Source organism: Poecile atricapillus, chromosome 23 (assembly GCF_030490865.1).
Source record: "Poecile atricapillus isolate bPoeAtr1 chromosome 23, bPoeAtr1.hap1, whole genome shotgun sequence".
NCBI classification, from domain to species: Eukaryota; Metazoa; Chordata; class Aves; order Passeriformes; family Paridae; genus Poecile; species Poecile atricapillus.
In genome coordinates, this window is record NC_081271.1 from 1,284,502 (window position 1) to 1,297,150 (window position 12,649).

General features: G+C 48.0%; 1 protein-coding gene across 1 annotated transcript in view; it reads right to left on the bottom strand.

The window, feature by feature from the left end:
• Positions 1 to 12,649, bottom strand: part of LOC131587568 (uncharacterized) — a 61,144-nt gene that overhangs the window by 8,064 nt on the left and 40,431 nt on the right. The window contains exons 53-72 of the mRNA XM_058855568.1: positions 12,463 to 12,645; positions 11,406 to 11,600; positions 10,679 to 10,861; positions 10,284 to 10,475; positions 9,947 to 10,046; positions 9,339 to 9,424; positions 8,233 to 8,412; positions 7,767 to 7,814; positions 7,376 to 7,558; positions 6,957 to 7,139; positions 6,578 to 6,757; positions 6,130 to 6,159; positions 5,909 to 5,984; positions 5,574 to 5,653; positions 3,357 to 3,626; positions 2,392 to 2,583; positions 2,085 to 2,181; positions 1,392 to 1,477; positions 846 to 1,052; positions 136 to 330 (exon numbers count right to left, since the gene is read on the bottom strand). Coding sequence (XP_058711551.1) covers positions 136 to 330; positions 846 to 1,052; positions 1,392 to 1,477; positions 2,085 to 2,181; positions 2,392 to 2,583; positions 3,357 to 3,626; positions 5,574 to 5,653; positions 5,909 to 5,984; positions 6,130 to 6,159; positions 6,578 to 6,757; positions 6,957 to 7,139; positions 7,376 to 7,558; positions 7,767 to 7,814; positions 8,233 to 8,412; positions 9,339 to 9,424; positions 9,947 to 10,046; positions 10,284 to 10,475; positions 10,679 to 10,861; positions 11,406 to 11,600; positions 12,463 to 12,645 — 2,946 coding nt within the window. The remainder of the gene's footprint in view (positions 1 to 135; positions 331 to 845; positions 1,053 to 1,391; positions 1,478 to 2,084; positions 2,182 to 2,391; positions 2,584 to 3,356; positions 3,627 to 5,573; positions 5,654 to 5,908; positions 5,985 to 6,129; positions 6,160 to 6,577; positions 6,758 to 6,956; positions 7,140 to 7,375; positions 7,559 to 7,766; positions 7,815 to 8,232; positions 8,413 to 9,338; positions 9,425 to 9,946; positions 10,047 to 10,283; positions 10,476 to 10,678; positions 10,862 to 11,405; positions 11,601 to 12,462; positions 12,646 to 12,649) is intronic.

Sequence of the window (12,649 nt, forward strand, 5' to 3'; positions counted from 1 at the left end):
TACTTCTCTGGATCAAATATTTTCTCCTGCATTCCACACTTTTCCTTCTGCCTTCACCCATGAAATCACTAGAACACCATCATGCTCTGTTTTAGCTAAAACACTTTCAACACACAAGAGAAAAGAGAATCTTACAGAAAATCTTACTTTTCTCACAAGTTGGTTTTGGAGGAACCCAGTTGCTATTTTCTTCACAGGTAATTACCCCTGCTCCAAACATGGAATAGCCTTGTTCACACTCAAACACAACTGAGTCCTTGTAACTGTAGGAATTTCCAAATCCAGATATTTTTCTCCCATTTTTAACTCTGGGGTCTTCACATTTGACCACTGAAAGAGGCCAAACATTTGTTAACACCAGCATTTGTCAATAAATGAAAACAAAAGCTTGGAAACATTTGTTAACACAAACATTGCACCAAACACAACATCCTTTCCCTGTGTGCCAACTTCCACCACTTTTTTTGGAGAAGAACCTTTGTAAAAACATTGATTCCTGCACTTCCACAGTGGCTGTGTTTTTAGGAAAAGGATTCTTCCTAATCCAACCCCCACATCCCTGCCCTTGACACAATTTTTCTGTGGGATTTGTGGTCTCCCAGCTTTGGCCCTGTCACTTCAACCAACAAGACACTCACACAGTTATTTTTCAAGCTTTAACTTAAATTTTAGTCATATTCTGTCTCAAAATTCCATCAATATCCACCACGCTGATGTGACCTCCACTGGAACTGTCCCAAACTTTGTCCCAGAGCTTTTGTTCCTTCTTTCCTAGAGGCAAAACTCCATCCTGCTTCCAAAGAAAGGGACAGACACTGCAGTAAAGCATTAAAAACCCCAACAACCTCGACATTCTGGAGGTGGCCCGCTCCAAACTCCGTTGGAGTGTTCATCAGATGTGCAGTGGATCGTGGCATTGCCAATGAGGGAGAAGGGATCGCTGCCCTTGGGAACATCCCGACACCTGTAGGTCACTGAGCTCTGGTACACGTAGCTGGCCCTTTCCTCGTAGACCCCGTTGGCTATTTTGGGTGGTGGCTCACAAGGGATTGCTGTAAATAAAGCACAAAAATTGGTTTTGCTGGGTTAGCTGGTTCATCTCAAAGAGCAAGCCTTGATTTAAAGGTCATTTCGTTCTAAATCTGACACAGTTACCCCAAATCACACCACAGAGCCCCAGTTTCAACATGAGGTTGATTTTAATATGAGATGATTACCACAAAAACTGACATCTTTCAGTGGTCATTCCTCAGGCACAAGCCAAGTAGTTAAGAAAAAAAAATCATTCCTGTTTTCCCATCATTTTTTATACTGGAAAGTTGGTGGTAGAGCTGTTTGTAAATTAATTACCCCCCTGAATAGGAAATCAGACCCAGCAGTAATTTACTTACTTTCACAGGAAGGCAGAGCTGCACTCCAGCCAACACCTTCATCCTTGATATCACAGGAAATCTCTTCACTACCCTGTAATCTGTATCTGAACAGGTAAAAATTTTCAAGAAGTGAAACTTAAATTTCTCATTTCTCCAACAAGCACCAAAAAATTGGTTCTTGTAATTAATTCTGTTCTGTCCTTAAGGGGACATAACACACCGAGGTTTTGTTGTAATGACAGCAGAATCTTGTTTATTTTGCTGACAGTCCCACTTTGAAAGCAGAAGAGAAACAAAAGAGACATCACTAAGGAACTGTGGAAGTCTCACCATTTTCAGAAATACCCTCTAATATTAAAGTCCTAAAATTACCAATACTCAAGGAGAAAAAAACCTACTTAGTGTTTTTGATTTAATTATTCAATAATGAAAGTTGATTAATATATATTTACTCCCTCTGCCACAGGAGCATTAAAAGAAGTCACTGGAGGTAACACTCAAGTTCTGCAAAATCTCACTAGAAAGCTTAGGGTTGATGCAAAGAATAATTAAACCAGGGAATCAAATTAAATTTAGCTGTAATTTCATTTGCTACAGGTAGAATTCGGATTTTAGGTCAGAACTAGAACAGAAAATTTGGGTTTGGTTCAAATCTGGTGTAAACATAAAGAAAAAAGAAAAAGGATTCATTAACTTCACCAAAACACTTACCCTTCGTTACAAGAAAATGTCAATTTTGAACCAAATGTAAGATCTGCTGGATCAAAATAACCATTTGCCAAGTCTCCTGGGTATGGACATTTTCTCTCTGGGGAATTAAAAAAAAAAAAGAAAAAAAAATCTACATTTTTGTAGTTACATACAAAGACAAAATCTTCACCACTTATTGCTCTTACCCACACCAGCATTTTCCAAGCTTCGTTTAAAATACAGCAAAACCCCAATTCCCACTTGCAAACCAAGTGAAAATGTTAAATATCAGCGGGGAAAAAGAGGGGGGGGGGACAAAAAAAATTACCTGTACAGAACACACCCTTGGGTGACCACTGCAAATCATCACCACACGTCCAGGTGAGTGACATGTTCATGACCCTGATGTATCCTGGGCGGCAAATAAAGGAGATTTGGCTTCCAACTGGAAAATCCTGCATTTCCATGGAGCTCTGGCTGAGCTCTGCATACTGCAGCCGCTCTGGCCTGGGACACGAGCCTGGGAGAGGAAGGAAAAAGCAACACAGCGCCTTAGCAACAAGGAGAGAAACGCACCGAGGTGCAGAACAGGAGAATGAAGCATTCAAGAGCGTTTAAAGATGTATTGAAGTAGTTTCCAAATTTTTAGTTTAGGTTTTAAGTGCACCCAGCGTCCAGCTCCACACGTGTGTAGGGCATTGTTTCCTCGAGCTCTTTAGTCATTCTACCCAGACAATGCACTTCCTTCCAGACCCTAGATTTTGTTTGTTTGCCTCTTTCTGTAGTTAAACACACGACTTAACTCAGTGTACACCCATCTCGTTTGCTGCCTGAAAAACAAACCAGCCCCACTCACAGAGCTCACTGTCCGTGAGGGAAAAAGAAAGTGGTGCTTAAAATCAGCTCCCAGGCCGGGCTGGACAGAGGTTTCAGCACAGGTGTCCCTGCCCAGGGCAGGGGTGGGACGGGATGGGCCCGGAGCTCCATCCCAGCCCCGCGGTTCTGCGATCCAAACCCGGCGCCACCGCCCAAACCCCCGTGCTTCCACCACCGCCCTACAGCCATTTCCTTCCTGCCTCCCCTCGCCCCCCCGGCAGGCCCCGAGGGCACCTCAGGGAGCGGGGAGCAGGGCACGATCCCCACAGACCCCCATGATCCCCATCCCTCCTCCCGGCTGCTCCCGCCCGCGGCCCCTCAGGGGGCTCCGCGCCGCGCCCGCCGCTCCGAGCGCCCCTTCCCCAGCGGCACCGCCCGCCCGCCCCCGGCGCCAAAGAGCGAGCGGCCCCTGCTCACCCTCAGCCCGGGCTCCGCCGAGCTGCCACAGCAGCAGCGCGGGCAGCAGCACCGGCAGCGGGAGCGGCACCGGGAGCTGCCCCATCCCGCAGCGGGACCGCGGCTGCGGCCGCTCCGCTCCCTCCCGGCGGCGGCGGCGGCGGAGACGCAGCGCGGGGCCGGGTGCGCATGCGTGGGGCCGCCCACACGGCCCGCCCTCAGCGCGGCGCCGCCATGGCCGCCGCTCCCTCAGGGGCTCCCTCAGCGCGGGGCCGCCATGGCCGCCGCTCCCTCAGGGGCTCCCTCAGGGCCTTCTTCAGCCGCGGCTCCCTCAGGGGCTCCCTCAGCGCCTCCCTCAGCGCGGGGCCGCCATGGCCGCGGCTCCCTCAGGGGCTCCCTCAGCCGGTGCTCCCTCAGGGGCTCCCTCAGGGGCTCCCTCAGCGCCTCCCTCAGCCAGGGCTCCCTCCGGGGCTCCCTCAGCACTTCCCTCAGCCGCGGCTCCCTCAGGGCTCCCTCAGCCGCCGATCCCGGGGGACGCTGCTGGGACACCCGGCCCCGTGGTCACCGGGACTCGCCGCTGCTGCCCGGCCGCGCTCCCCGCTACTCTCAAACAGCGTTTCCAGGCACGGCTGGTGTAATGAGTTTATTTCAATACTAATGGCGCAATCCCAGCTCAACGCATGCTCGGGGAAGGCTCTGTTTGACCCCAAGGTGTGATTTTTATTAGTGTAATAATCACTGTTCGGCTGAAGAGTGCACGGGCCTTGAGTATTTTGCCAAATGCATGCAGCAGCACTATGATTTCCTTCATCATTAAAGCTAATTCTTTCGGAGATGCACTTGCTCCACTCTTTGGTCTCCCTTTTCATGGATTAAGATTGAAAGTACATAAAGATTTTTCCACCACAGATTGCCCTGGTTTAAAGTAATCTTGGAATATGTGGACATATTCCACATTTTACACCGCCCTCAGCGCATTACAGCCCTGGGTACGAGGAGATCCAACTCTTTGATAAAATAGAAATAGAACAGCCAAAAAAAGATAATAAAAAAAACCCAAAAACAAAACAGAAAAGACTTAAAGATCTAAAAGAAGACGCAGAATTGTCATCATCAGCTTTTATTAGGTTAAGCATTGCTAGAGGAACGCTGCACATAAGCATTGCTGGAAGGAAATAAAGATGTAAAAGCAGCTGTAATTAAGACATTAATTAATTAACACCTTGCCCAGGTGTTAAAAAACAAAACATTTGGTGGGTGCAGGGAGACAGGGAATGGGAGTTATGTTTCTCTCTACCAAAGCTCAGGTTTATCTTCTTGGTTATCCAGTTTTTTGGGGATAAAGGAAATATTCTTCATCAGGAGCAGCGCACAGAATTCCCTCCGAGGCAGCACCTGCAGTCTGAGCCTCGTTAAATCCTTACAGTAACTACTGAGAGCAGAAGAACATTAAAGATTTACAGTAAAATATCCTTTTTTGGGCACAGAATTCCAGTCTCCATGTAAGCAGCGTTTCCTCCCAGCCCGGTGCCTGGTTAGCAGCAGCACAAATGCCCAGCCTAGGGGAGATGATATCCTGCTGTTGAAATCAGAGCTTTCCTGTTTTTCTACTGATTTGTAGAGATTCCATCACCACCCACAGAGGGAGGAGGGAATTTCTGGGAAATGCTTTGTTTCAAAGAAATCACCCAACTGATATTGTTTGCGTGTCCCACTTTGTAGGTTGAAGTGGTGCTAACAGTGAAAATTCACTGTTGGCTGCAATAGACCCAGAAAGTAAATTCACTTTTAAGTAAAAATACCACTGTAGCAAGTGTGAAAGCAATAAAAACCCCCAGAAACCAAGTTCAGCGTCCTTTTCTGAGTCTACTGCGGCTGAGACAGTTTTCCAGTTTTTTCATAATCTGTACAAGTTAAAAGCAGCTTTAAGTCAGAAGCAAGGACTGGTCTGGATGTCTGACATCCAGATTGTGGATGAAGGAAGGACATGCTTTGAGGGCAGTGTCCGAAAGAAAAATAGGATGCTTTAAAACCTCAATATATTTAAAACATCTTCCATTCAGGAAAAGAAAATATACTATCAGAAGATGAGAGGGAAAGAGGTTTCTACTTGAATGATTGTATTAGGAAAGTATTTATCCAAGGAGGAAATGCAGTCAGCAATGTAAACAAGTGACAATATTGTTATTGCAGCTCCAGCAGGTGTTTTGTGCTGAGGAGTGTAAATCCTTACCTCCTATGGCAGACACAAATCTTTGTGCTCAGTTGCTGGGGTCAGGGGGGTTCTGTAATTGTAGTTCTCATAGGTACGATAATAGCTACATGGAAAAGAGGGAAACTATGAATTGCCTCGTAAAAGAACACTGGGTTTGGTTTCCTTTAAAAAAGAGAGGCCTGAAATAAAATGACACAATCAATTCATGGATTCCAGGCTGCATCATTCTCAAGCCTGAGCTGAGGGTACAAAATGACAAGGCCTGGACACACTGAGGTAAATATTTCAAGTGTATCAAGTGTACAAAACTTGGGACTTGGCACCGAGGGGCAGGAATAAACATCCAGAGCTGCCTTACCCTTCCTTCTGCTTGGAGATTATTTTCCAGACAACGCCTGCCCCCAGGAGCAGCAGAACTGCTGCAGCCGCCACTCCTGAGGGAGAAGAACCCGGGTTATCCTCACTGTGTGTTGTAAAGTACACAAAATGCACAACTGGGTGTATCTGCCAAGTAAGCAGAGGGAGGCTGTGCCACTGAGGCCACTGAGCTGGGGACAAAAATGTTCATAAGCTGCTTACCTAGGCCAACAGAACTGGAGTGGGAGGATGCTGGAGGGAAGGGAAAAATGAAAATCAGCAAACTGTTCTACCAAAATACAACATTTCTCAACTGTCCTTAATCAATACCAATAAACCTTTTAGAATCATAGGATGGTTTGGGTTGAAGGGATCTCTTAAAGTTCATCTGGTTCCACCGCCCTGCCATGAGCAGGACACTTTCCACTATCCCAGGTTGCTCCAAGCCCTGTCCAGCCTGGCCTTGGACACTTCCAGGTGTTCAGGAGCAGCCACAGCTTCCCCATGCCAGTGTCTCACTGCTAAGACCTACAACAGCAGATTGCTTAAAACCACACCCTTCCCTTTGGAATATTTCCTGGTGTATTTCCTTTTTTAAAAAATACAGCCATTTGCATGTTTAAAATACATTTGCATGCCTCTGTTTGATCTTTGCTTCCTTTACACTTACTCAGTTTACAGGCTGGCACAGGAGGGTCCCAGCTGAAATCCTCTTGGCACTGGGTGTGGCTGATTCCTTCCAGCACGTAACCTTCATCACATTCCAGAGTGATGTTAGTCCCAGAGCGATAAGTATTTCCTTTAATGGCTTTTTTAACACCTTGGACATCCGGGAATTCACATCTGATCTCTGAAATGGCAAGCAGTACAAAGAGGACATTAGAGGGAACACAAAATACGAGAAACACAGCTGTGGGTTGTTTAGGACTTGAAGTGGAAGCAGGGATTAATTCTCATTCCGCAAGGTAATTCCTTTATTCGTGGCTGCAGAACTGGGAAGTGCCTCAGTCCAGGCGGAATTCCGAGCAGCCAGGGAAGCTCAGACTCACCTTTACACTGCGGGAGAGGCTGGCTCCAGGCTCCCGACACGGTGCAGGTGATGGAAGCATTCCCAAGCAGTGAATAACCAGGATTGCAGCTGTAGGATACAGAGGCTCCGGAGGGAAAGCTGGCAGAGGTGTTGCCTTTGAGCCTCCCATTGGTGATGTTTGGAGGCTGCAGACACTTCCCGGCTGGAAAATCAGGGAGAGACAGACAGGATGCTGAAGGGTGGCCAGGGAGTGACCGAGGCTCTGTCCCTCTGCAGCCTCCACTGTTCCCTGTGAATTCCTTCCCCTGCACTCAGGCTTCGGAAAGGCTGAAAACCTCAGATTGTTCTTATCACACATTCTGTACTCAGATCTAGACCTTCTAGAAACCTTCCCCTAAGGCAAAACTTGTTAAATGTCCTTTGTTACCCAAAACACACCTTGACAGACGGGAGGGGGATGGCTCCAGGCTCCAGATGCTGTGCAATAAATGGATGCTGTCCCCAGCAGAGAAAAGCCAGGCTCACAGGTGTAGTTTACAGATGTTCCCGGAGTAAAAGCTGCTTTTGCTGGGCCATGGAAAGACCCGTGGGTGATATCTGCAGGCTTGGAGCAGTGCAGCACTGAAAACAGAAATGTGCAGATCAAAACAGAGCTCAGAGAGCCAAGAGGGAAAACTTCTGAGCAGCTGGGGAAGGCTGAACGCTCCCTCCCACAGCACTGACTCCAACAGCCCTGCACAAACCTCTGCAAAGTTGCCTCAAAAGAGCAGGACAGGTTGGGAAGAGGAGTTAGTGATTAATGAATCAAATCTTCAGGTAAAAGACCTACCTGGCTTTGTTGTGGTACCAGGCTGGTGGTAAGGTGCTGCCGCTCCATCTAAATGCAGCATTAAGAGTTGAAAAACAAGAGTTTAAAAGCAAATAAAATGCACAAATTTACCTTCATTTACCAGTAATTCCTCAGTGTTACATTTCCAGGAAAAAATTCACTGCTCTCTGATAGTCAGTGTACAAATTCCAGCTACCAAATTCCTCTCTTCCAGGGAATGGGGAGATTATAGATTATGGATTGCAACAAGCAGTGTGAGAAAGCACAAATCATGCCAATACTTACAGCATTACCCAAGCCCTGGCTGATCTCCTGTGTGTGAAGAGAGGCACAAAATGAAAGGAAAAAATTCTGGGTTCTCCTTAAATTAGTTGGAGCAAACAGGAGAAATAAAACCACCTTTGGTTTCAGTGAGTGGGCAGGAGAAGTCAGGAGCAATGTGCAATCCCCGAGAGCTGATTCTTACCCCGCTCACAGACAGGTACAGGTGGGTGCCACCTCCTGTCACCCTGGCACTGGGACGTGTGGTGGCCTCGCAGGGTGAAGCCTCGGTGGCACTTGAAGGTGACAGAGTCCCTGTAGGTGTAGCGGGACTTGGGGACAGCCGCCCTCCCATTCTGGATCTGTGGGGCTGGGCACACCACCCCTGAGAGAGAAATCCAGATTTAGGGTTACATATTTGGGGTTAAGAAATCCATATTTGGGGTTAAAAAATCCATATTTGGGGTTAAAAAATCCATTTTAGGGTTACATATTTAGGGTAAGAAATCCATATTTAGGGTTACATATTTGGGGTTAAGAAATCCATATTTAGGGTTACATATTTGGGGTTAAGAAATCCATATTTAGATAAGAATCCATATTTAGATAATACAAAACCATGTGTAATGAGCACATCCTAAAGTCTCAGTGTGCTCAGAGGAGTTTCACATGTAGGACTCAGAGACTCAGATAAGATAATTCCAAGAACTGAGAGGTTTTAGTTCTTTTAGGTACCTTAAGGGTACCAGAGCATCATATATATAATCATAGTTTTGTGGCTGTAAACAGAATAGTGTGAATATATTCTAATAAATACATGAAATGGGGTAGAAATCTGTCAGTACTGTCATTCTCATGAATGCTTTACTATCCCAACCTCATTGCCTTCCAAAGCAATTCCATCTGGAGAAAAGACTAATTGCAATGATCAACCCTTGCAAAACATCTTTGTGCTTTGGGTAACAGTACAGGATTTGGAAAATTCCATTTCAATCGTACTCAAAATACCACTCTTCTACTACAAAACATTTTTTACTTGATTTCTTATTTATGGTTGTGAAACAAAAGGGGACAAGTCCCCGCAGGCATCTCACAGCTCTTCAGTCTGCACTGCTGTGACAGATCAAAAGCTTACATCTGGAAGATTTTTAGAAGAAACCAAACATGCAAGCATAAAAGAACCCTATCCCAGAGGAGTATTATGCTTTAATAGTCTTATTCCTTTAATTCTATTTATTTAAAGGAAATGCTCTTTAATTTTAAGGACTTTATATGGCAATTCTGGCCCCGATCTAGTGGTGACCTACTTACTCTGACAGGTGGGAGGCAGACCGGTCCAGACAACATCTCTTCCCAAAATCTCACATCTCCTGTGGGACTGTCCAACCAGTCTGTACCTGGAGGTTCAGAGAGACAAATATCAGCTCATACCAAATCCTTCAGCTTGAATTTTGCCCTCCCCTGAGGTTTCCTTCTGCAGCCTCCTGGTTCCAGCTGATCGCCAAGGTCTCTCTGCTGGTTTGACACGAGGGAATGAAGGACACCAAGTTCCTTCTTCTCAGATCCAAGAGGAGCAGCACTGGCCCCAAAAACTCTGGGTTAAATTGGTCAGGTGATAAATCAGGACCCAACTGATTTCCAAAGGGCTGGAGCCTCCTTGTATCATGGGCTTCTCCCACTCTCAGCTCCTGCTCGAGGCCATCTGAGAAGGGAAACTGAAACTTGTTTGCAAATTAATCTATTGAGCACAGGAGGGGAAAATGAGACAATTCTCCCTTTCTGGAGAAGGCAACTACGGTGAAATTGGAGCCAAAATTCCAGTTCAGACCTTCTGTGGGAGAACAGCTGTGCAGAGGAGTGGGCTCTGATCCTTTACCCAACAGCAAAGTCAGAGTCAGCAGAGGCAGCGTGGGACTCACCCTTGGTCACACGTGTGGCTCACGGTTGACCCGAAAAGGAGATCTGTCAGAACAACAACTCTGCCGTGCCTGGGGGACTCTGGGTGTTTACATTGCTTCCCTGGGAAAGAACAAGGCTGGGTTTAAACTCCTCTCTCGAGCTGTGGAACACACGAGGAGGTTTCTTAAGGTTCTGTCCGAGTGCTGCCACCAATGAAGTGATTTCAAAAAGGCCCAAAGCGGCCCAGACCTTGTGACTAGTAAAGCCATGTATCAACCTTTCCTTCAAAATTCCTCTAAAAACCCCACAAACCAGACAATTTCCAACAACCAACACCAAATGGATGGAGCTATTCACTTTTGCAGAACTCTAGGGCTTCAGACCACGTGCGGTTTTGGAGGCAAGTCAGAGTTTGGGGCACTCCGGGGCGTCTCGAGTGTCCCGGCCGGCAGCTGTAGCGCACGGTGTCCCCAACAGCAAATTCCAGCTGATTTCTGTATTCCCTGCTTAGCTCAGCAAAGGTGAGGTTTGGAGGTGCACCACAGCCACCTAGCAGGGGAGAAAACAGGGAGAAATGGGGATGTCAGCTACAGAAGTTGTTTTCAAATGTATTTTGAGTATGTCGAGCTTAAAATCGTTGTGCAGTATGGGTAAAAAAAGAGGAGGGTAAAGGATTGAGAATTTTGGGAAGAGTGAGGATGAGTCCTACAGGCAGAAACTTCCACAACTCCAAGCTTAGAGCCACAGTGTACCTGCACACTGAGGGAGAGGGAGGCTCCAGTTGCCAGAGTCGGTGCAGTGGATGGATGCCTCTCCCAGGAGGCTGTAGCCAGGGTCACAGCTGTAGTTCACAACCATCCCAGAGGGAAAAACCTCCACGTCATGGCTGTTGTGCTTTCCTTTGTCAATATTTGGAGGTGAAGGGCATTGCAGAACTAAAGAGAGAGGACAAAAGGAAACTGAGAAAAAGGCAGGGTCGTGATTCCGGGCCAGGCTGGGGAAGCTGGGGTTGTTCAGCCTGAGGAAAAGGCTCCAGGGAGAACTCAGAGCCTCTTCCAATGCCTGAAGAGCCTCCAAGAGAGCTGGAGAGGGATTTGGGACAAGGGATGGAATGACAGGAGTGGTTTAACCCAGAGGGCAGGGTTAGATGGGATATTGGGAAGGAATTCCTCCCTCTCAGGGTGGGGAAGCCCTGGCAAAGGTGCCCAGAGAGGCTGGGGCTGCCCCTGGACCCCTGGCAGTGCCCAAGGCCAGGCTGGACAGGGCTGGGAGCAGCCTGGGACAGTGGGAGGTGTCCCTGCTCATGGCAGAGGGTGGGATGAGCTGATTTTAAGCTTCTTAAACTGAGTGCCATTGGAAAAGAATCCCTATTTTCAGGAGTCTGCCCAAACCTTCCAAAGGAGGGAGTGGTAAAGGAGAAATTACAAGGCTTCAAGCACACAACAACTTAAACAAATTAGAAGCAGCTCCAAAACTTACTTTTGCAAAACTCCTTGGCTTCAGACCACGTTAGATTTTCAAGACATGTGATAGTTGGTGATATCTGTGGCTGTTCCATGTATCCAGGCCGACAGGTGTAGTTCACAGTCATCCCAACAGGAAACACAGTCTGATTTTCATACTCCTCACTTAGCTCAGCAAATAGCAGCGGTGGTGGTGTGCCACAATCGGCCGCTAAAAACCAAAATGGGCATGAGAAATATGTCTTTAGCTAAAGAGAAACAGGTGCATGATAAGCACTGTTAAACCCCAATTTATAAAAGCATCTTCTGTGTAGTCTGACATTTGTCTGAATCAAATAACACTCAGCATGGCACCTAATTTATGTGGTCTTAAAAAAAAATAGGATAAAACAATGCCCAAAAAATAGTTTGGCCAGTGTGGTGCCTTCACACGACTCTGGGCTGTAGAGTGCAGAAATCTTTAATTTCAGCATTAGAACACCCAAGCCTGTCTGCTTTTGGGAAACTTGAGCAGTGCCACCAGATTACTCCCAGCACCACCAGAGCGCAGCTCCTGCGTGTGGCTCTCCCTACACCGGGCAATCCTGCAGCTTGGCAGGTCTGCCTGATCCAGGGTGAGCCTGGCACAGGATGGATGCTGAGCCTGGCACGGGATGGATGCTGAGCCTGGCACGGGATGGATGCTGAGCCTGGCACGGGATGGATTTTGAGCCTGGCACGGGATAGATTCTGAGCCTGGCACAGGATGGATGCTGAGCCTGGCACGGGATGGATTTTGAGCCTGGCACAGGATGGATGCTGAGCCAGCCCCAGCTGCACAGTGTGGGTAGGGAAGGCTCCAGTTGTCCCAGGCCTGCACAGGACCGAGGGGTCCCTGAGCAGGGAGGAGCTGGCAGCTGTGGCTGACAGAGCTGCCGCTGGTGAGGCTCACACCCAGCTCAGCGTGGCGTGGGTGATGGCAGGGGGCAAAGGGCAGAGCAGCACTGCCAGGGCAGGAGCAGAGAGCAGATGTTTAGGGTTTTACCCAGAGCTGGAGCACTGGTACCACACAAAGCCCGTCCCAGCTGGCTCACCTGGCTGGCAGGTGGGGACAGCAGGCACCCAGCGGCTGTCAGGCTGGCACTTGGCCCCACGGCTGCCCCTCAGCACGAAGCCTGGCTGGCACTGGAAGGTGACATTGTCCCCAGGGTGGTACACAGCCCTTCTGCCCTCGGCCACCTCTCCGTTCTTGATGCTGGGGCTGCTGCAGGTGATCACTGG